General features: G+C 43.7%; 1 protein-coding gene and 1 long non-coding RNA gene across 2 annotated transcripts in view; both read right to left on the minus strand.

The window, feature by feature from the left end:
* Positions 1-24888, minus strand: part of LOC311025255 — a 131786-nt gene that overhangs the window by 48334 nt on the left and 58564 nt on the right. The window lies entirely within an intron of this gene.
* On the minus strand, positions 17667-22506 carry LOC311030912 (inositol hexakisphosphate kinase 2-like). Its single transcript, XM_084036956.1, has 5 exons — positions 22023-22506; positions 20062-20296; positions 19825-19976; positions 19379-19554; positions 17667-19044 (listed from the first exon to the last, which is right to left on the minus strand). The coding sequence occupies exons 1-5, from the start codon at positions 22246-22248 to the stop codon at positions 18424-18426; spliced, it is 1410 nt and encodes a 469-aa protein (XP_083893082.1). The 5' UTR covers positions 22249-22506; the 3' UTR covers positions 17667-18423.

The following is a 24888-nucleotide window of genomic DNA, read 5'->3' on the forward strand; positions in this document are numbered from 1 at the left end:
TTTTTGTATTTTATTTTGTATTTCACTGGAAATCGGGAAGGCTTTGCAAGCGAGTACCGCAAGGAATCAAACCCGTGGCCCCACACAGAGATAGAATGATACCTGGATTTGTTTGTACTACAGTCACAAAGTGTTCCTTTTGTTTAGTTTATCCAAGCATGGAGACAAGACTTACAGTGTATTTTCAGTTGGGTGAGTTTGTGTCTCACACTCACAAAACATGAATCAATGAACGGCATGTTCAATACTTTGACTTTCAAATTCATCTTTAAACTTAATTCTGGGAAAACATTGATGGATAAGATATACATGAATTCTGGCTTCAATCGCTAAATGTTTATCATCATTAAACTTTTCCTTGTCGACCAAATTACAGCTTTCTTTTCCCCCTCAAAATTTCTCTATTTGATGATGTGGCCCTGGTCCACCTCCGTATGTTAAAGATGTCTTAAGACCAGATACAAGAACAACCATCACCTGTACTTCACAGGACACCAACTGTCACTTGGAGGTTTGATCTGAGACATTTGTTTGGCCGAATTTAAAAAAACACACACACAAAAAAAACGTTTGTTGTGAGATTTGTTAACTTGAGCTGTGAGACTGTTTGTTTCCTGACCAGTTAAATTTGAAACTGCAGCATCAGACTGATTCATCTCCCATCAGAGCTCAGTGGTTGATTCGATGGAGAGAATTGCACTTTGAGAGTGTTTTTCCTGAAAGTCATTAATATTGTTAATTTCCTACGTCTGGTAGAAAAATATGTGAAATAATCTCCAAAATTTGGTTTGACTTTTTTGGGTCCACTTTGATTTTTTGGTTTTTTTTGCTACAGGTGCTAACTTTGCAACGTTGGTGAATTAAATGACTGGTACAAGTATGTCATGGTTTTGCCATTTTTTTCTAGTTCAGATTAGAGCATTTAGGATCAGCGACTTCCTGTGAGTTATTCTCAGAGGCACCGATGGTGCTGCTGCCCATTGCAGGTTGGGATGAGCATGCCAAATCGCCTCGTGGGCTTTCCAAAGGGTTTCTACTGTGTGGAGCCACCTGAAACCATTTCATTATTGTCTGCGAGAAGGTCCTGTGAATTCCGCTAAAAGTTTTGTTTTGCGATGTTTGACAGAACAAAGTTCCACAAGACAATGTTCAGTTTTGTCCCTGGAAATACTTTAACACAAAATCTTAGACTCATAGCCCAAGTGCTAGCTTTTCCCGGAGCTTTTACTGATCTCAAGACCATTAAATGTGAATGAAAGCTCTGGTAAAAGCCAGTAAGTAGACATTTAAAAACCCCCCAAAAAAAGAAACTATATTGACTACTTAAACGGCCAGATCTCAAAATCAATGTAACACAACATCAGGTCAAATAAAAATATGACAAATAAAACTGAATTTCCTGTTTCATTTTTAAATCATGTGGCCGTTGTTACGGGCCACTTGGTAGAAAGAGTAAATCAGATTACAAATGGGAAAGTCTGTTTTATTCTTGAATCTGCCAAGTTTAAACCAAGACCACATCATGCCCCCCCTGCAATCTGTCTGTACGCAGTCATGTTCATGCCCACTGAAAGGTTCCCTTTTCTAGATCTTCTATCTGTTTAGTCTTGTTTGTGCCACACTTGTAAAATATTGTATTTCCTACATGATCTTTGAAAACTTTTTGTTCAATAAAACTGTTATGAAAAAAATTGTATATTTTTTCCTCCCCAACTATGACATTTTTCATAACGTTCGATCTCTAATTTTAGTTTAATTACCATGTGACCAGATTGTTGATGTCTGGTCACATGGTAGTCAATTTATGACAGCTGTCATTCTGCAATTTGCTCCGGACAGTTGCCATCTGGTGGCATGACAGCGACCACACTATTCAGTTTCACCTGGCTTCACTTCTGCTTTATTCTTCGTCTTCTTTAAAGCAGTTGATACCCAACAACCAAGAGCTAAAGGGCTTTTCTGTAGGTCTGCTTTAGCTAGCAGATAGCTAGTTAGCAGCACTGATGAACAGAGTAGTTGGTTGACGAAAAACAACAAGTGCACCTGGACATTAACCAATTAACCTCCATGAAGAAAGACTATATACATCGTTAATTATGTTTACCCTGTCTGTGTCTTTGCTCTCGTTTTGCTTTTATTCAATTTATCATGTTTTTTTTATTTTAACTGACAGTTGACAAGAAATTACTGAATTCACATGTATTCAACATCTGGTTGGTCGTCTTGTGGTTGTAATCCTACCTCATTTTTCACTCCATCCCTCCTTCCCACCCACCCATCCATCTGGGGCCCACACACCCATCTGGGGCCTGGTTACAGGGGCAGAAGGCTTAGGAGGGTCTTCCAGACATCCCTCCCCCCCAGCAACGCTTTCCACAGCCCCTGTGGTGTTCCAAGGCTAGATGAGATAATCCCTCCAGTGTATTCTAGGTCTACCCAGAGCTTCTTCCCCTGTTGCACAGGAAAACTTCTAAAGAGAGGCGTTCAGAATGCATCATGATGAGAGACCTAACCTACCTCCACAAAAAGCATATCCTGGATGGGCAAACACCCATGACCCCTGCAACAGACCTGCAAGGGTAAAGAGCTTGTCCACTGTTCGACGGGCAGGATGGAGTCCGCATTGCTTCTCCTGTATCCGAGGTTCGACAATCGCTTGGAACCTCCTTTCCAGCACCCTGGATAATAAATAGTGTGATACTCTGATAATTGGTGCACACTCACTGCACGCCCCACTTTTTAGAAAATGAGAACCACCAACCTGATCTGCAACATCGCAGGCACTGTCCCTGACCTCCATATGGCAATTAAGAGGTGTCAACCAAGACAGCCCAACAATTTCCAGAGCCGTCTACATCTCTGGGCAAATCTCATCGGCTCCTTGCTGCCGAGGAGTCTTTTAACTACCTCAGTGACTTCTGCCAGGGATATATGTGGGTCTTCCCCCGAGTCTTCAAACTCTGCCTCCTTCATGGAGGATGTGCTGGTCGGGTTCAGAAGTTTTCCAAATTGTGCTTGTGACTGCAACAAAATCTCCATTTTGGTGCGCAGTTCTTCTCTTCTGCTGAACATAACCTGAGACTAGCTCTGCTTTCCCTTTCTGGAGAAACGGTACCTGTCAATCCCAAAAGGCCTCCTTATTCAGCTTGACGGCCTCCTTTGCCTTCCACAATGGAGGCTATTGCCCACTCACATCCTTGGTCCCCAGCCTCCACCCTTCCTTAGGTGGGAATTGATGACCTTGTGGGCATGGGTCTCCTCGAGACATCCCCAGTTCACACTCACTACACCTTTGAGTTTACCAGGTCTGTAAGGTAGCCTCCCCCGTCATCTCATGAAAGTTACATCAGGTGTCCAAGACATGCAGCCACAGATGTGACAATACGACCACAAAGTGGATCATAGATCTTTGGTGTAGGGTGTTCTGTACACGCATTGGGCCTCCCAATGCTTGAAAGTGTTTGTTATGGCAAATCCATGACTAGCACAGAAGTCCAGCAACAAGACACCACTCAGGATCTTATCAGGTAGGCCGTTCCTCCCAATCTCTAGGTTACACCATCGCCCATCTGAGTGTAAAAGTCCCCCAGTTGGCACCCTCCAAGAAGGCCAGGTTCTCCAAGCTGCTGTTTGGTGTTATTGGTGCGTTATTCAGTGTTATTTCCTCTTATATTTGTAGAGCTAGTAATCATAGTGCTTGGCAATATATCAATATTATATTGGAGCCTCCCGTTAGATGTGTCCACCTGGGAAGCGGCCCCGGGGTAGACCCAGAAAATGCTGGAGGGATTATGTAGCCTATTTCGTGACTCTAAATTGCCCGTAGGTGTGAATGTGAGTGTGAATGGTTGTCTGTCTCTAGCCCTGCGATAGACTGGCGACCTGTCCAGGGTTTACCCTGCCTTCGTCCAATGACAGCTGGGATCGGCTCCAGCCCCCCCCCCCCCCATTGATATTGAGATATGAACAAGATATTATCTTTTGCTGTTCTATTATTTGTCCTAACTCACTTCTTCATCATGTCCACATTACTGAGGATTGTTATTTAAAAAAAATATCCTTGTGTAAATATTTTGTTTAAATGGTCAACCCTACAATCTTCTTGTAATATTGATACTGATGCATTTGATTAAAAAAAATCATCAAATGAAATTAGATATTTTAGAAAGTGTTTGTTATACAACCAGAGGTGCATACTATTTCTTTGCAGCTTTAAATGAAAATATGATTATTTAATGCTGTTATTTTACTTAAGATCATAGTGGTTGCACTGCATATAATTTTGAGATAAATAAGTAATAATCATTCTAGTAAGATACTACTCAGGTAAGTGAGATTATTTATTTACTCATTCATATCAGTTATATATTAGTTCAACTGTGTAAAGAAAACATGAGCTAAACACACCCTGCTTATGTGAAATTCCGTTACCAAGGCTACAGGATCAGTAAACTGCTGCCGGATCTGTCAGTGTATTTTGTTGAAATTGTAGCTTGTGTCAGAGCTACTCAGCCTGCTGACAATATCTGTCTGCTGCAGGTGGAGGAGGAGATATCACCATCAAGGGGGGAATAAGTGACATTTCAATGTGGGGGATGGGGGGATGGCACATTGAGTGAAGTGAGATGCTCAGCTGGCTGGCTTTTGACCTTTGACTCACAGCTGTTAGTTGATCCTAATTACGTGGAAAGAAATTATGTGAAACGTCTTTGATGTAGGTCTGTATGTGTAGTCTCTTCCAAACGCTCGTAATTTTTCCCACAACACCGCCATAGAAACACACTCGGTGCTGCACCCTCGCAAGGATCACAGTTCTTTTTCAAATTGAGGGTGGTATGGTAGAGGTACTCGACTTGCTTTGCCCAGGGGCTACTTTTGCAACATGAAAGGAGGCCTGGGGCTGGTTCATAAAATAATAATATTCATCAGATAGAATGAATAAACATAAATCATCTTTATCTGTGTGGCGGGCTTCGGGGGATCCTCCCTAGAGACGGATGTTATCACCGTCTTTCTCAGTTTAGCTTCCACCAGAGACTGGCCCATTGTGTTGTCTGCATCACATCCATACAGCATCTGGAGCATCTGCACGTTTGATTGTATGGAACATCATACCATTGGGATTTCTAAAATACCCTGCTGTACTGTAATACTGCTCAAGCCTATTGTGCAGGTGATTTCTCTTTTGAATCCTAGCATTCCTGGTCTGTTGAATCCATCGGTACCCAAGCAATGAGAAAGTCTGGACATTTGAATTCAGACCTAAACATTGGTCTTTTAACCAGGACTGAAATGGCAGAGATTCAAGCCAAACCCTAAACATCTGGCTCTGCTTACTGTCTGATACAAACCAGCCGTAATAATTCACCTATATAAGAGTGCGACAGCGAGCTGTTTTTTTGACTGTTTCTGAGTCATGTTTGACTGTGAACAGGTCACGCTGGTGCTTTTTGTGCCTTCAGCAGTCAGGAATGTTTGTTAGACCAGCTCGGTGAAGATTTTCTCACAACAGACCAGGAGTACGGAAGTCCCAATGCAGGCGATACAAATGTGGGCTCCTGTTTGTTTCTAAAACATTCTGGAAAACTGCAAGAACTGCAACAAAGTCAGATTCAGGTTTCATAGAAATGGCTGTGTGGTCCAGGTTTTCTTGACTCACGCTCAGGCTGACCTGACGATTCTGATTTCCTTTCTATAATTAAAGGCTCCAGACTGGCTTCATTGTTTTATTACCACTGTCACTGTCAGTCTTTTTACTTTGTTATTGTAATCTACAGTGTTTTTTTCATACAAAAACAGACAATTCATATTATTATTAAATAAATTATTATTTGCTTTGCTTTTCTTAAATATATATATATATATATATATATATATATATATATAAAGTTGCAATCTTGGACTTTTTTGCAACCAGTGAAGGAAGTGACCATATTTGGTTCTGGTGTGAAGCTGCTAACAAAGTTAGCTACATAGTTCAAGGTCACCTTATCACATTCTGCTCTTCCTCCACCTGCTTCCTCCCCTCAGCTCAGCCCACCTCATCAGCCCAACTCTCCCCACCTGCTTCTCACAGCTGCAGCTCATCAATCAGCCCTGTATTTAAGCAGCACTCGCTCATTCACTGCCAGATTGTCCTCGCCTTCATTGCCAGACCTTCCAGTGCTCATCTGGTGGTGGGGAGAGTTGGGCTGACGAGGTGGGCTGAGCTGAGGGAGGAAGCAGGTGGAGGAAGAGCAGACTGATCTCCCAGCTTCGACCCTGCTTCGTTCGGACCGTTCCTCCTCGTCGCCGTCCCGGTAAATGCCTCAGCCTTCTGTTCTCGACCAAGATTCCTGCCTGTGTGTGTTTTCTTTCTGCCGGCTCATGCGCCATTTTCACACCTGTTCATCGTGAGTTTCCTGTTCGCTGCTCCGGTGGTCTTTTTTATTTGCAGTGTGGACTCCTCAGTCGCTGTTACAGTCTCTAATTTCCTCCTGTGAAGTTTTTTGTATACTTCTTTTTGGTCCAACACAGCCTTGTGTCAAAGCTTTACAGCTAAGTGATAAGGCACCTTAGTAGCTAATTGGTAGCGTGGTAGCAACCTGCCAATCACCAGGTAGCCCTGCCCTAAACTCCGGCTTTATGCTCTGTTTGACTAAATGGATTTAGACCACAAACTCGTGTTTACAATGTTTACTGAGATGATAAATCAAGTGAGAAGTAGGGTCATTTTCTCATAGACTTCTATGCAGACTTCTTTTTGCAACTGGAGGAGTCGCCACCTGATGGCCAGCAGAGAGAATTGAAGTTTAAGGCACTTCAGCACTAGCTCCACAAAACTCCAAACACAATTACAATTTGATCACATCTTGTGATCATTTATGGCTGTAGCTCAGCTACAAGCAGTTCTAGGGAGGGACCTGTGCCCGACGAATTGGTCACTGCATTTACTCTGAGCAGCATGCGTGGGAATTCGTTACAAACGCTCTCATTAAGTTAGTTGCAGCGGTTTATAAGATTGTTCGTCCATGACTTATTTTTTTTTTACTTGCAGCGGTGACAAATTGCAAGCTATCTGTACCATTGTAAAACTATCATGTAGCAGCGGCACATGTACACCGCATGCAAGGTGCATCTCGGCCAGATTGGCAAACAGAATCCTTAACCTCCCGATGGATCATCAGGCGTGACCTGCAACGTTTGGTGTGAGCAGTGGTTTATGCCAAATGACCGCAGAAAACGGTTTGATGTCTCCTCTAGTATTTCTATGATCCATCCCGGGGGAGTTTGAGGAAATCTGATGCTGCTCCACTGAGGTGGAGGCTTACCCATGAGCCTCCGGGGGAGTTCATGCTTTGTTCTTTCAGCTGCAGCCTCTTGCATGACGTTGAATCTTTACTCATCTACTCCACGTCACACTGTTGGGCACCTTTTTTTTGGGAGGTGGGGGTTCCAAGGCCAAGATGGTTATTTCGATGTTGAATTCTCAATGATTGGCATTGTCCAGTGTCTGAGTCCTTATGCGTGAAAAGGAAGTTTGACCTTCAGCGATGCCTTGATGCCTTTTGGCTCTTTACATCCCACGTCATCTCAAATACGCAACAGAATACTCTCTGATCCACACGGGTCTTGTTTGGCATCCCTTGCAGAATAATCTACTCAAAGATGTGAACATTCTTTTTAAAAGACCGCTTCCCCTGACAAGCTACCAGGACTACAACAGGAAACACAAGCTAAATTGTCAAATGCTGCATAGTGTCATCACGAGAAAATAACGACCAAAATGCAATCATGTGCTGAATGCTAAATACGCCAGCAGGTTGCCCTCAAACGACTAGAACACTTGCGTGAGGAGGTTCATTTTCAGCGGAACCTTGAAAACCATTGTTTACTGCGACTCGAACGTGCAAAGGTCGAGCATTGAGCAGCAGCCTGGTGATCCTCCCAAATAAGAGTCGTGTTCCTCCATTTTGTGTTAAGTCCTTGAATGTGGTTCCAATACAGCCAAGTAGGAAAGCCAACGGCTTCGCAAATCTCGGCGATACAGTTTTTTCGCGAGCTACCAAGACGAGCACGAAAATGCGGCACTGGCGAACCCAACAACTTTGTTGTGTTCCAGTATTGGCAACGTTAGAAAACAACTGACTGAACAGACGGGCTCTTTTTTAATTTTTTTATCTGTGAACGCAACGATGGAAATGTAGTGCCTCGGTTTCCTCTCCGCGCGAACCAGCTGTCCCTTTTGTCCGAGCGTCGGCTCGGTGGGACATCTGACCCGACCAGGATGCTTCATCGAAACAGGATGTTGACTGTGAACACCCATTTTAAACAAGGTCTGCTGTGGCGGCATACAGCCAGTCAGCCTGCAGCAGCAGAGGTCAGGATTCTCCGATCTTCACTCCCTCCCTTTCTTCCCCCCACCGCGTCGCTTCTCAGGCAAAACCGTTTCCAAGCTGCTCAGCTCTTTGTGTGTTGGGGGGTTGGGGGTTTGGGAGGGAGGGAGCGCAGCAGGCGGAGAAAACAGCCGGAACAGTAACCTCCACGGCTGCTCGTTCTCCATTTTGGAAAAGGTTACCACGTCACAGATATTCTAATCTTGGTGCAGCTTGAATGTGTAATCACACTGCTTCATGTGTCAAACCAATAAACTGTCTGACAGCCACATGGACAGCAGAGGGAGGAAGGCAGCCTTGCTTTTTTTTGTGTGTGTCTTGAATGTCGGCACCAGAGAAGAAAAGCTATTTAAAGTGAAAGTCTACAGAGAGTGTGCAAGTGTTTGGGGTTTTTTGAGGCGAGCCCGAGGTGGATAACAACAATCTGCCTGGAGAGTCAAACGAGGGAGGAAGGAGAAGAAACAAACTGGCTTCTTCCATCATAAACAACATGGCTTCTTTCACACAGAAAATCATCTGGCTGCGTTAACACAACACATTTCTTCTGCTTAAATAGCCATAAGGAAAAACCCAAACTGTGAAAAAGACCAGATGTGGAAGCCAATGACACATCAGATACAATCATAGTGAAGCAGATCTTGATGCTTTTGATGTCAACAAAATGGGTAAAAAAAAGAAAAAGAAAAGAAAAACAGATGCAGCACCAAAGAATTGAAGGGGAAGCCAACAAAGGATCATAACTTTTTGACCAGTGGGTCAGACTGAAATGTCTCAACAAATATTTCATCAATTGACAATAAATGTTGTATAGGCATCTGTGGTGTCCAGAGGAGGAAGCCTGACGATATGGTGCACTGACCAAACCCTTGGTTTTTTTGTGCCAGTCTCTTGTCGCCGAGTGACGGACCTCCAGCTCTTTCCTCCGCCGCCTGCTGTGGAGTATATAAAGGCTTGTTAATCACCTGCAGCTGCTTCAATCAGCCACCTCCTCTCTCCTGCAGCCAGATGCTGCAACCTTGTTGTTTGTACCTTAGACAGTCTCTGGTTTCTCCACCTGGTCTGGTCTGGTCTGGTCTTTGTACTAATGTGAGGTTCTATTGTAGACCTCTGGGAGACCACAGACTGCTACCATATGTTTAGTCTCCATTTCTGATTCAGTGACGACAGGAAGCGAATCTCAACGCTTATAGGCTTTCGCATCACATCACATGTGTCACACAAATTTCTCGCGTCAATGACCCAAATTGGCCGTGCCGCTGCGTGCTACCTAGTTAAAATTTGTAACCAATAATGCTGTCTAAAAATTTGCTTTGCATTTGTGTGCATGATAGGCTACCATTATTTCTGACAGTTGGTCCAAAGTTATAAAAAAAAATAATAAACTGCTTTAAGGAAATTAGTTTAAATGTAAATTGAGTTAGATAAATATTTCCCATTAATATGTCTGTCATCTGAGTCTATGTGAATACAGCACAAGAGTCCAGTAAATAGTGACCCACAAGATTCTAGATTTCAGGACTAGAACATGTACTTTTTTATTTCTCTGTGTATTTATTCTTAACCTCCACAATTAGGTTTTTTGTTCTCCTTTTCATGGTTCTGTGATCAGACTAAACTGATTGATTACACACAAATTTGGGGACTTAAAGATCAAAACACATTTAGATGTCTGAGAAGACGCATGCATCGGCATTAAAGAGACAGATGTTTTCTTCTCAGGAGTTAATGGAGATGAATGACAATGAACTCATGATATATTCAATTTTAATCCTGCATTCATTTCATCCCATTGTTTAGGAGCAGTCGGCTGCTGGGGAGCAACTTTGGGTTCAGTGTCTTGCTCAAGGAGAGAAAATGCTGAACGGTGTGAAAGCCAACAGGTGAATATGGAATGTTAACAGACAGCTCCGATTTTACTGGTTCGACTGGTCCTGGTCTTCAAGTTCTGCCAACCCCGGCCCCTCGACGCCATGCTGTAGGAGGGAGAGGAAACCAAACCAACCACAGAAAAGTACATGGAAAGACTTTACTGTGACATTTCATGACACAAGCAGTAGCTCATGATGTAGCTCATATGTAAGTGTGATAGCATCAGAGCTTAGGTGAGTTATTCGGCCTGACGTCAAGCAGAGGTCAAAATATGGAAATCTGAAATGTATTGACAAATTCAAATATTTTTAAAACAAAAGTACATTAAACATTGTCACAATAAATGTGTTGGCTTCACATGTCACATACACTAGCAGCTATAAGCATTATTCTTTTTTTTTTTTTTATCACAGGCATTATATTGATTTTGTTATTTGGCTATTGAATTAAAATTTATGGCTATTGAATGAATTGTTACGGACCCTTGGTAATCAATAAGGAATAGGCTGGAGCTCAACCGGTGCACTCCTTTTATTTTCTTCTGGCACCGTGAAACATTGCGCATATCAAAATACACTGCACAATTCAATTCACACTCCCGCTCTTCCCCATTCATACAATTTCACACCACACTTCATATACACCTACAAACACACCAAATGTTTACCTCAGTTCGCCTTTCAAGGGTGTAAACTTTGCACTCCGACCAGCTCTGACTCATATCGCTTCATATTCATTCGCTGCTCCGATCACTCCAAAACCTGGTGGCTACCCATGGCAAAGCTTGGCGTGCTTTGTGTGACAAACTTAGTGGGTGCAGTCGAATAGTCAAAAAATAAGGTCCTAACTCTTATTTCTATCTCCTATTCCTTGACCTCTGGGGAAAACGTCACGGGGTTAAGGAAAGGCGATAGGAGAACGCAAAAGGATTTAGGAATAGTCGACCGCGGTGCTCAGAGAATCCGACCGGACTTTCACTAAGCTACGTCATTAAAACGCGGCCGCTGATGATTGACAGCTGATGATCGGCACCGGCGATTGACGTGCGTCTGCACTGGAGAAACTACAATAATGGACTACAAAAAGCGCATCGTCCACTTCTCCACATGTTGGTTTTATCAACAGCTGGTTCACTGACCAGCTTCAGTTCCAGCAGCTCCTCCTTTCTGTTTGACCGTTGTTTTATTTACTTTTCATTTGTGGTTTTAGTTTCGTTTTTGTCAAACATTTGTAACATGATTGAAATAAATAAAAAAAAAACATTCAATTATTATCACTGTCCACACATTTATTATCACTATTCCAATTACTATATGTCTGCATGAAAGTCATTGTTAAATATGTAAATGCACATATCGTTTGTTTTCATTAACGGCCGAGGTGTGCGGCACTTTAAATGTTGCTCTCGCAAAGAATTGTGGGTCGGCGTAATCTCCTTTCCTATGGCATAGGAAGGTCCGTTGCATCCTATGCTAAAGGAGCTCTGAAAGGAAGCATTGGAGCTCCTTTCCTATGCATTTAGAGAATTCGAACAGCTCTTATCATGGCGGCCACTTGTTTACTTCCGGGTCACTTCTTCAGTTAGGAACCTTCCTAAGCAAAAAAGACTACGTCACAAATGCTGGTGATAACTTCCCTTTGCGACATGTCACATGACTTTAAAAACTCGCGGTATCTCCAGGGTACCTCCCTTCGCATGCTTTTCCCCAGAGGTCAAGGAATAGGAGATAGGAATAGGAGTTAGGACCTTATTTTTTGACTATTCGACTGCACCCACGGTCTGAAATAAGTGCGGACATAAGACACTCCCCTCAACGTTGCCCTAGTTGGTTAGAATTATCACGTGGTATTTCCCACGTGAGAAAATTCCTCAGCCTCCGTCAACAACGGGACTTCAAATGCCTCTGCTCGAGTTCGTCAGCGACGAAGAAAGCCAGCGCCACTGGGCAGGCCATATTCTTTGTGCAAAGTCTGTGAAGTTTCCCCTGGCGCGATAGTTTTTGTTATGTATACAATTATTAATAAAGTTTAAATTAAAAAAAAATTAAAAAAGTCAGTGAAGTGCACCTGTGTCCGACTTGACGTAGTGGGAACTTGGCGTGTTTATGACGAGTTCCGGCGCATCCTCTCAAGTCTCGTGCATGCATCGGCGCAAATGCATGCGATCCGAAACGCGCCCATTGTAGTTTCTCCAGCGCAGACGCACGTCAATCGCCGGTGTCGATCATCAGCTGTCAATCATCAGCGGCCGCGTTATAATGACGTATCTTAGTGAAAGTCCGGTCGGATTCTCTGAGCACCGCGGTCGACTATTCCTAAGTCCTTTTGCGTTCTCCTATCGCCTTTCCTTAACCCCGTGATGTTTTCCCCAGAGGTCAAGGAATAGGAGATAGGAATAGGAGTTAGGACCTTATTTTTTGACTATTCGACTGCACCCACGGTCTGAAATAAGTGCGGACATAAGACACTCCCCTCAACGTTGCCCTAGTTGGTTAGAATTATCACGTGGTATTTCCCACGTGAGAAAATTCCTCAGCCTCCGTCAACAACGGGACTTCAAATGCCTCGGCTCGAGTTGGTCAGCGACGAAGAAAGCCAGCGCCACTAGGCAGGCCATATTCTTTGTGCAAAGTCCGTGAAGTTTCCCCTAGCGCGATAGTTTTTGTTATGTATACAATTATTAATAAAGTTAAAAAAAAAAATAAATAAATAAAAAGTCCGTGAAGTGCACCTGTGTCCGACTTGACGTGGTGGGAACTTGGCGTGTTTATGACGAGTTCCGGCGGATCCTCTCAAGTCTCGTGCATGCATCGGCGCAAATGCATGCGATCCGAAACGCGCCCAGTGAGTGACACCGCTAATGACCCTCATACTGTTTCCGGGGTGCATGAAGATGCCCAGGAACATGCATTAAAAATAACGCAGGTACAGAGACACCTGGTGGACACTAACATTAATATTTGTATGTTGCTTGTATAGGTTATGATACGATAAACTTTATTGATCCTGCAAGGAGGAAATTCACACGTTACAGCAGCTCAAGATTCAAAAAAGAGATATTAAAGTGCAAGTTATACAAATAAGATTAGACAATTTAAAAAAAAAGGAAAGAAAAGATATGATAGATAAGATATATGTACATAATACACAACCATACAACATTTCATGACATTTCATGTTACATTTCTTGATGGTATACTATACCATCATTTTTTAATTTTGATGTATTTTACCTTTTTTCATGGAAAAGCCTTCGTATAGTGTGTCAACAACAGTCATATTATGGTACAGGGGTTCCCGAACTTTGCCATGCCAAGGACCTCCAATAGACTCTGGCAGGGAACCATGTTCAATTACGTGTACATTATGATGACAAACATCAAAACCATAACCCCTAACCCTAACCCCTAACCCCAACCCTAACCCTAAGGTAGTCACAATAAAAAAAGGAATTAAAACTGCAAGCAGTGATGTGACGGGCCCTCACTAATATGTGGTCATGGAGTGCCTGCAGGCACATGGCAGTGTTGCAGCCGCCTATCTGTGCTGCGGCCGCCTCCTCGTGGCGCAAGTCTAGACACAAGCCATTGACATTCAAAGCCATCTATCTCGCTGACAGCTCTCTGAGGTGCATGTTGTAATGGGAATTTTGGATGTTTGTAATTTATAATCAGAATATTTGTCAGGCCAGATGTCGATCCGCATCTCCTCTTTTGACTGTTATGCTATGACGAAAATGAATGCCTGTTTGTAGATGATATGAACATGAGTGCCACATTGACATAAGATAATTTCAGGACTATGACGCCTGTGTTCTGTAAATCTTGACCTTGCCTGTACATCTTGTCTTTGTAAGATAGGACATGATCCGTCCTTTGTCCATGGTTCCTCCTCCTTAAAAGGGAGATTGTTGTTAGACTCAGGGTCGTTCCTGCTGATTCTGAACCTTTGCATCAGAAGGCAGGGGTGATCAGTACTTTCTTCTGCAGATGAGAATACTTAGTGGAATAAACCTCGGAGAAAAAGCTGATCCTGGTTGTTGATCTTTATTGGGCAGATTCATTTTTCCACAACAATGTGAAGTGTGGAGCAGATCAGACAATGTATAAAATCATTAGCAGGTGTGGAAAGTTGTCATGTTGATCTGGTGTAATCCAAAGTGAAACTACATTTCAATCACAGAGCTCACACACATGCCTTCCTGACATTTCTCCTCTTCCCCCCAGTGTGACCCCTCCTCCTCCCACTGTGTCCTCTCTGTGGGCTGAAATGAGAGGAATTAGTGAAATATTCAAGAGTGGCTTTTACTTCAATGAGGACTTAGAAAAAGTCACAAAATCCGTGAAATTTTTCTGCTACAAGTAGGTGGCGTTCTGACTGTGAGTCAATATTACAGTGCAGACGTGTTCAGGGTGGGACTCTAATCAAGTATGGAAACTTTAGAGCAGATTAGAGAAGAAACACTGAAGTTATAATAGATTTGATGTTTATGGCGAAGGTTCAACTGACAGCTGACTGAGGTGAATGTGAAGTTTGGAACAGATCAGACAATGAATAAAATCATTAGCAGGTGTGGATAATTGACTGTTGACTGGGACAGTGACAGAGGTCACATCTTCTCCATGCCTTCCTGACATCTCTTTGAGTCCCCTTAGTGTTTCTCCCCCCACTCTATTTACAGTCACAGAGCTGACAACCTTCTCCATGTCTTACTGATAGATCTCTAACTCTCCCTAGTGGTTGTTGCTAATCCTGCCCTGTGTGTCTGTCCCCTCTGTAGTTTAAGTGAGAGGAGGATAAAAACTTTTTTTTGCCCACTTCCTGTTGATTTTAGGCCGTGGGCCCAAGAGGCTTTGTTGTACATCTCCACATGGTCTATCTAGCAAAAAATATTTCATGCATGTACACCCAAATAAAGTTACTCAGAAAAAGGGCACAAAATCAGACAGATTTCCTGTTGCCATTAGGTGGCGCTCTGACTGTGAGTCAATATTGCAGTGCAGACGTGTTCAGGGTGGGACTCTTATCAAGAACTTTTTATCAAGAAATTTTTTGGAGCAGATCAGAGAAGAAACACTGAAGTTATAGCAGCTTTCACGCTTTTGGCGAAGGTTCAAAATAGTAGCGCAGTCATGGCGTTGCCCTGACCACGCCCCTTATTATTCTGGACATCTTTGGATAACCTTTTGTCCTTTGTACCTTTGGTATCAATCGGATCAACGGTGTAGTCCAAAATAGATCAAGTACAACCCCTGTGAGTGGCCAGAAATGGCCAAAAATGGGGATTTTTGGAATTTTTTGGAAGTGCCCCAGATTGGTTGGTTTTGATGAAAATAGACATGCATGTTCTTTGAAGGTTTCGAGTTTCGTGATGATTGGCCCAAAAGTGATGTAGTTATGCTAATTGATTTTTGGAGCCACAACCCTCTTATGTTCATTGGCCCATATCTTCTGAATAAAGCTATATTTTCAAAACCATTTTGGACCATGACCCCAGCTAGGTCTTATGAGTACGAAAACCAAATTTCGTCCAAATCGGATCAACAGTGTTGGAGAAATTAGCAAAATCGAGTTTTTCATAAAATCCAAGATGGCGGAAATTGTTTCAAGGCGGGCTTTTGTACTCCAAGAGGATTTTTTGTAGAGGACCCCCACATGTGTGCAAAAATGTCAATCAGAGTTACGGTATCGCGGGGCTTGGAAATTCTGGTGGTAGGTGGCGCTAGTGAGCAACTTTTTTGTGGCCGAATACGAAACCTTCAAAGTAGTGACATTTTACGTTTAGCAGGTAATGTGTGAACTGCTGAAACATAAATAAAATGAATTTAGGGCAGTGAATGAACAAGTGAGTGCTCTGAATGGAAGTGTATACAATGTACAATCACTGACTAAATGTTCTTGAAATGACAGAAAACACCGATGACTGAAATGAGTAGTGATATATCGAGTGCATTCATGTTTTGATGAATGCAGCTGTGACGCTCATGCCCCAAAAAGCTATGACACTATTCCATTCTCAGCAAAGGCTGCTGTTGCCATAGTGATTTGAACTGCTGTTATGCAACTGCTCCAAGCAATGGGCTACTAGTACACACATGCAGACATATAAATACCGCTATATAAATACCAATATATAGATATAGATATAGATATAGATATAGAGGATATGATCATCATGATGGTTTAATGCAGCCCACTGATCCTGATGCTGTTACACAACATTGGCTACCCCCCCCCCCCCCCCCCCCTTCCCAGTACAGAAATGGAAGAGCTTATCTTCACATCACATGCTTCAGGACTGACTGCAGCTGATCCACTAAACATACATTGGGGTCTGATGGTATGTAAAGACAGTATGTGCTCATAATCCTGCCCCATCTCCTGACCCTGGCCTCGACCTTTTATTGTGCTGTCCTAAACCAACACAGGATTACAGAATGAGCAAGGTCTGACATACATACAATACAATAAGAAACATATACTTTATGTTTACAGTCAACCAGTGAGAAATATTGTGATTACCCATCTTCAATGTGTTGTTTGGTTGTATTTTAGTTAATCTGAACAGAGCTACTCACAATAGGTAGGATGAATCTATTCTTATGTCAGAAAATCTATTCATGTCCAAAATACAGCGAGCATGTGGCAGATGATGACATGCAGGAGGCTATTCTCAGCATTAACTGAAACAAGCACACAGCCTTCATCATGCGAATACGTGAGAAGTGTTCAAACCATACGATATTAAGATTGAAATGTCAAATAGCAGATATTAAGATTGAAATGTCAAGCAGAAAAATTTAAGATTGATTTAAAATGTGTATCGGTTGGATGTCGGCAGCAGTGGCACATTCCAGAGAGAGGACACTGAAGTGGTAATGGCTGGTGCTCTCTGTTGACACAACTCTTGTGTCTGCCTAGTAGCTCTCCTCCAGGCAGACCACCGCTAGTCCTCATGACACAGCGCCTGTGACTCTGAGGACAGATTGTTCAACTCCTCTGTGTCTGCTGCCTCAGACCAGTAAGAGATGGCCGGGACTGGCTGAGGGTGTCGTCATCCTGCTCCTTAAATTCATCTAAAGGGAAATAAGTCCATGAATCTTGTGGCTTGGCTTTACTCCACAGCATTCGCTTCAGTTGTTGGTCCCACAGCAGGTGGTGGGGAGTGGGCTCATATAGAATGCAATCCTATCATACATTCCAGGGTATTGGTAGATATTAATAATTCTCTTGTGCTTGTACTGGCTGGTGCTCAGAAAGGCACATATTTTTGCATACCGGGGGAGACGACATCACATCCTGGATATTTGATATTCAATTCTGTGATTAAGAAGTCCCTGACCCTTGTCAACAAGTGACCGCAAAGACATCGAGGTTAACACAAACATAAATCTTTATTCTCTTCCAACAAACTGTGGACAACACATACATACAAAAGGTATCCAAACATGTCGAATAACAATATTAATTAATATAATTATTATAACATTAATGACATGGAATGTAGTACTCTTCATTCATCCTTTTTTTTAATTTTCAGTTTATATTATGTCAAATAAAGAAATAATTCTATATCATCTGTCCCTGATACATATATGAATATACTCTGTTTGAGAGGGAAAGAAGGATGGCAGAATGGACAGGCAATAAAGAACAATGGAAGGTGTGGGCTCACAAACTCTCCTCCCGTAAGCTCTGTCCTCGTAAGCATACAACACCCGCTCTCTCGCGCAACCCTGTACATGTGCAAACACACACTTGTTCAACAGAATGTGTCCGCATGTGCAAAATGCTGACGCCATCTTTGGAATTCAACATAAGGAAAAACATTTCTACAGTCTCGAGACTCAAAGCTGCTTCAAACGGTGAACCAGGTTAAACAGAACGCTGACAATACGTAAGTCACCGCATCAGTCACACAGATTACTCGACTACATTTATGTGCAGGTGTCTTTCATATCTCCAAAACCGACACACAAACACACACAACAGGAACATTGAGAAGCACCAACAGCAGAACCAGAATCTGGGTGTAATGATAGGCCAGCTACAACAAGGTCTCATGTCGAAGGGGGGAGGGGAAATCTCTCTCCCCTCTTCTGTAGTCCAGTTCGCCTCTTTTCTCTCTCTCCGTGTTACTTTGCATCAGTGTCTGAATGTATGTGCGTCATGTCAGTCTTCAGTCAGTGCTGTGGTTCTCCAGCTCAGAGATGATGTCGATCAAGTTCTGGAGGCCGAAGATATAGCCGCTGTCCAGGCCCTCGTACACCACGCTGTCCCCCTTGTAGTGTCTGCAAGTGGTGTGGGCAAAGTCTATCATTCTCACGTCCACTGCGGGGCTACAGGGGTCTGAGCGGGACAGGCGAGCCTGGCTGACGCCTGAGTTCCCGCCGCTAGTGCTGCCGTCGCTACACGTTAAGGGTCTGCGAGGAAAACCGCGCGCTCCAGCTATGTCACCTAGCTCTTCATCTTCGTCATCCTCCATTTCTGGTTCAGCCTCCGCCTCCTCTGCCTCGTCTTCTTCTTCTTCTTCCGAGAGGCCGTCCTCCGTGTGTGTTTGGTGGGGCACGCCGTCGTAGATGATGAGCAGGGAGCTGGAGTAGAAGCGATAGGAGTCACAGGTTTCCAGGGCAGCTTGTAACTCTCGAAGCCTGCGGAGCACCGGGGAGAAGAGTTCACGTCGTAGACGCCGTCCGCTGTGGAAAAACTGGAACAGAGCCTCCTTGAAGCCCAACACGGTCAGCCCGCGGCCATGGATCTTGTTCATGAACATGAGCTGGCCCGTGTCACACCGGTAAACCTGAAGGGATGGAGGGACAGAGAGGTTGGAACAGTATAATAGTCACTACTTATATAACACTAAAGATTTGGTTGACTATAGTGAAAGTATATATAGTTAACGGACACAATTTGCAGTAAATTGCACAACAAATGTTTTACATCATCTCCCCTGTTTTGATCTGGTGCTTGACAGGTGCAAATTTCATACATTTGTGACAGAGTAGATTCCTACTCAACATATATGGTAGTCATGTTATTAAAGGAATTGTTTTCAAATGAGACAAACAAGATATAATGTTATTTATAGAACTTGAGTTATTTCTAACTGAAGCCCGTCTTGGCTAAAAGCCCACCTGCATGCCAGAGAGGCAGACTCCTAATACGGATGCTGTGCTCTGCTGACACTTGTGCATCTTGCTGGCTTTCTTCTCCTCCGGGTCATCGTCTCCATGCTGCTGCGTGCCCATCTTCAGGTCTAACACACACGGCAAAGTGTGCAGCCACGTCAGATTCTCCAGCAGGATAAATTCTGGTAAACTTAGTCAAGGAATGGCCTTCTTCAACACTATTATGTAGTAACCAATGGGAGCGCTGGAGCCACTCATAATGATGTATACATTTCACCTGCATGTAAATAGGCAGGTGTCGGGGTGCCCTGTTGGCTCAGCTGGCTAATGCCATGTCCTCTAGCTTGGAACCTGGGAACAACGAAACCTGTCTCGTTGCACTGGGATATTGGATGTTTGGCAAAACATAGGGGGGAAAAGCATTGTACTTCTAAGTGAAAGTGAAAGGATACTGTATTGGTTGCAGTGCATGGCCTTGTCCTTCATCTTCTGCAGGTGGAGCTGCTGGGTCCAGGGGTTGTGTTTGAGCTCTGGTACAGCATTACTGGGACTGCGCTCCAGTCTGTAGTAGAGTACCTCAGCCTCCTCCTCCAGCTTGTGAACACTGGACGGCAGACAGAGAGAGAATTTCATTAGGTTTAGGCACAAAGAAGACTGACTGTCTCTGTTGGAACTTTCTTCTATCTCACCTCTTGTCCTGGTCTTTACAAGAGTGGCAGCCTCGACCATCTTTGCTGTAATTTTCGCCGTCCACAAGGGGCCAGGACGCCATCATTTTCCCCCACATAAGCATCTCGCATTTGGGCTTGCTGTTGGCGGAGGGATTCTTGTTCTCCAGATCTGCAGCTGGGTCAGTCTGGAGGGGGTAAGCAATGAGGCAAAAGTTCCCTTCTTCATCTTCCTCAAAGCTCACCGACACCACACCTAAGAGGCACATCAGAAAGACCTGTTAGGCTTTAGAAAATGTCTGTCATGAAGAATCAAAGCACAATAAAACTAACACAGTAACACATACTCGTAGTGCTAAGAATGTCTTATCCCCATCTTGCTGCGTTTTTTGTTTGTTGCAGCAGCAGTTACACTTACAGATTAGATTGTGTCCATAACCACATCTCATCTGTCCTCACAATGCCTGGACCAAACTGACAGAGGATGGGGCAGAGATACTGGCCTCTCAAAGCAACACACGTAATAATAGTAATAATAATAAGCATATAGGAAAATAGAGACTTAAATAATAGCCCAAATACAAATGACACAAGGCTGCAAAAGTTCTGTTAAGTTCTGTTTATTGGCAAAATATTTATCTCACACAAAATGACGAGCAATGTACATAAATATCACACAGAAACAAGACAGCATCATCGTACACATACACAGAAAAAAAAGATGTGCTGCTAGTTTTTATGCTTCACCTATCGATGAAGAGCACAACAAATAACAGTCAGCAGGACAGCCATGATCTCCATGAATATCATCATCCCATGATCACATGAGTTTTAGCAAAAGCTTGATTAGATTAAACTAGAATTAGTCACGGTTATATGCCTCTGCCAAGCAGTCAATTAAAGGCAGTTGTATTAAGTGTATTTTTTGAGAAATAAAACATTTTTATTATGTTGACATGTATGATTCCACTGAATCAATTCCAGTGAGAAACATACCATCTTCAGAAGCAGGACTGATGGAGAGTTTTGTGAAAGTATAGCAACTACAAACACCTGAAGGTCAATATCAGCAAAACTAATGAACTCAGTCTGGTGGACGACCAGAGGGCATTCGCTCTATCCTTGATGGTGTGCTACGGTGGTGGTGTCAAAGTGTTGAAGCCAGCAATTTCGGCAAAGTTGTTAAAGAAAGCCAACTAGGTGATCAGACTGGAACTGGAGGCAGCAGCCGAGAGGAGGACGAGGGACAAAATCAGCCAGTCATCATGGATAATCCATAATGTCATTAACAAGCTGTTGCAGAGCCGAGGATGAATGATATTGGGATACATAAATTCATTTATTTGAACTTGACTTTGTTGTTCATTGAGAGAATAGAGTTAGATTGCTTGAGTGTGATAGCCAATAAAGCTGACTCTGATAGAAGTCGTATCCACATCAGCGTCAATGCTTCAAATATGATGGAGTGTGCCTCTGCAAAGACGCAGCACATTTCTGAAACCTGGATGCACCACACATGCAAACACACACACACACACACACACACACACACACACACACACACACACACACACACACACACACACACAGTTTTGCAGAGTGCCGTCTGTGTCGACCTTCAGGTGACCTTGTGGTGGATCTTAATGAGTAACAATTCCACTTTGTATCCGTATCACCATGCTGGCTGGGTGCCAGAAAAACAAATGGGGGGGGGGGACAGGATTTACCTGTACAGCCTCCTACATGGAGTCGAGGCTACAGCGCCCTCCTGTGGCACAATTTAGCACATGCAGCAAAGGGGCACCCATAAACAAAATTTGAGCAATTTGTATTTCTTTAGATATCTCAAAATGTACACTTTACCCACAATCTGCCAAACATCACTTCCGGCCTGCACGTGCACATAGAGCAGTGACGTAAAGGAAGAGAGATGCGTCACTACACAGCCACAAGACAGGTTAGTAAGGGAGTGTGCGCGTTACCTCTATATTGGGGGGTGAACTTCTTGATCGCAGTAGGCACACTCTCGTAGAACTGTCGTTCGCGGGGTATGAGGGGTTTGCAAATGGTTTGCTCCCCGAGGCGCAGGACGCAGCAATGTCCGCCTACTTGGTGTAGGAAGGGCTCAAGCATCACCCCTTGCTGCTGCTGCTGCTGCTGCTGTTGCTCTGCATCCATGGCCTTCGGAGCCTCCACAGCCGGACCCATCCTCCTCTGGCCCCGACCACACGACCGTGGGCATTAAGGCAGGAAGGGAACAATAGAAGAGAAACAGACTACAAAGCAAACTTTTAAGTGGTTATTTAATCCCCTTTTAAACTCCGCGTGTGGCAGCTCTGGTAGAAGCAGAAGAGCCACAGAAAGTCCTGTTGACGCTGAGGCTCGGACTGGTGCTGCGGCGGCAGCTAAATCAAACACAAACAGATCCGGCTTGCGTCTCCCCTTCAGACTGAACGGTCCCTGACAGCTGAGAGCTGGCTCTCCACTGGTAAAGCCCTCACGAGCCCGCCACGGGGCCCGCCCCCTTCACGAGCGATCCACCAATCAGGAGCGTCGCAAGCAGGTCGTTGGATCAAGAGAATGGAGCAAACAAACAAAGACGGTGGTGGGAGGGGGAGAGAGAGAGAGCGAGGGAGAGAGAGGGGAGGAAAGAAGAACATAAACAAGGAGGCGGGGCATAGCTGAACCCAGCTGTTTTTCTCTCTGTCAGAGCAGGGTTTTAATAACATGACTGAATTAGTATCACTGTGCAGGGAAAGGAAGAACAGAACAACAACAAGAGCACAGAAATTGACATGCAGTAGGAAATACATTGGCAAAAGTAAAAGATAAACTAAATGACTGACTTACTATAGAGCATGGCCAATGATGTGATGATCAAAACATAATTGTAATGTTGCTACACCTGCAGCAGCAGCAGCAGCAGCAGCAGCAGCAGTAGTTGTAGTATGGAAAATTGCCCTCCCATGCTGCTCCCAGTTTTCATGCAGCTCAGTCAGACAACTCACGTTTAGAATGTTTATTGCAGCAACAGAACATAGTTTGAGTTTGGCGGATGTGAAGGAAGAATATGTATAGTATGAGGTATGAGACATGAGTTTGACGGAGCAGCTCGAGTTGTCCGCCTGAACTAGCTCGCAGGCTTCGCTCCATTTCTGTTGAATAACACATCTCATCTCACAGCATAGTAGGCAGCTTATAGTCAGCAACTAGCTTGGTAAGTTTAGTTTATCAGTGTCTATATATCAGTGTTTTTTAGACTCAGCAAAAATATTCTCATTACCTTAGGATACGATAATAACAAGCTTCCCTAAAATGATGCTCCGTGTGAGAAGCACACTCACTCATACACATCAAATATGATCAGAAGAGCTAATTTCTGGGTCAATGCACATAACCGTTGGCAATGGGCATACTTAAAGTTAGTCACTCACTTATGTGAGTCCATCTTCAAGCTGCTGTTGGGAAAACACTGACGCAGATGAGTGCATGGTGTATTAACAAAACAGTTGTCTGTGGGCCCTAAAACACCACAATGTATTTTCTGTGCAGTGTACAGTAGGCTGGTTGTTGAAGGAGGAGAGTCAGATAGCCCAGCGCTAATCTCTTCTAATCCTTCTCTAGGAACACAAGAGGAAAATAGGCCACGACAAACGAGAAATAGCCACAGTTTAACTTAACCACACGTACTTTGCATCTTAAGTTTTCTTTCTGACTGAGGACTCTGCTGGGAACCTCGCACGGACACCACAATGAGAACCTCAATGGACGGACCAGTCAGAAGCCCTGCTTGGCCTCAGCAGGGAAAGACTGTTCTGTCACCTCTGACTTCCTGTAATCACTTAATTTAACCCTTAGCACGCAAACATGCACACAGCTGACCCGACTACGTAACACAGCACGGATAGACTCGGCTAACAACACACAGAGAGGGAAAAACTTAAATCTTCATCCACTGCTCACTTTGCTATATCTTTGCAATGATCTGCTGTGCTTTAACTCCGAGGTGGACGAGGAGGTACTAGGTATGATCCACAGCTTTTGCTGATGGAAAAATAATGCTTCCAACGTACCACGCAGCAGTACTGCTGCAATTGAAGCCTCAGCTGGAAAGTGGCTACGAAGCATGCGGTGGAAAATACATGTGTTGGAGAGCAACAGAAATGAAAAAGGAGAGACAGGGAAGTGAGAGCAATGACCTTGGATGAAACTAGCTGTGGACAGCACGGGGAAGTCAGCAGGGGCTTTTCACAGTGCTGATGAGGAATGTGCAGGTTGCAAACAGAAACACGCAACCAGCAATGAAGTTTGAATCCAGCCCCACAGCAGGTGCAGTTAGAAGAATACCTCTTGACAAGATCAGAGCGTTTACAGCCTTGACAAAAGGGGAAAGTACCGATTGTAATCCGTCTAACCAGGCACACCGAGGGAAACAGCTTTACAAATGGATCTCAAAGTCCTTGGTTTATATCGGCTCTCTTCTTCATCCAAGATACAAGCTTAGTTTCAGGCTGAGTTATGACATCACTGATTCTACACACTAGACCTGGCTTTAGTGATCTGACATCCTTCAAATCATTCTGGATCCCTATAGCCCTATACAGTAATTAACTATATAGAGGGACAAGAGGGACAGAAAAAGTCAATATTACATCTCCATCACACGAATAACAACGACAAACTGACCAACGCATTTGCAGGGAAAGCCATTTCAGGTTCAACCCAATTACTGGTATCCAATGCTTGTCTGTACCTGTTGCCATAGAAATGATATGAACGACTAAGACATGTTTACTGCTTCTTTCGTTCTTTGCACAAACTATTGCAAAGCTGTTTCATTGATAATAA

This window comes from Eutrigla gurnardus (assembly GCF_963514095.1).
Source record: "Eutrigla gurnardus genome assembly, chromosome: 2".
In the NCBI taxonomy this organism is placed as follows: domain Eukaryota; kingdom Metazoa; phylum Chordata; class Actinopteri; order Perciformes; family Triglidae; genus Eutrigla; species Eutrigla gurnardus.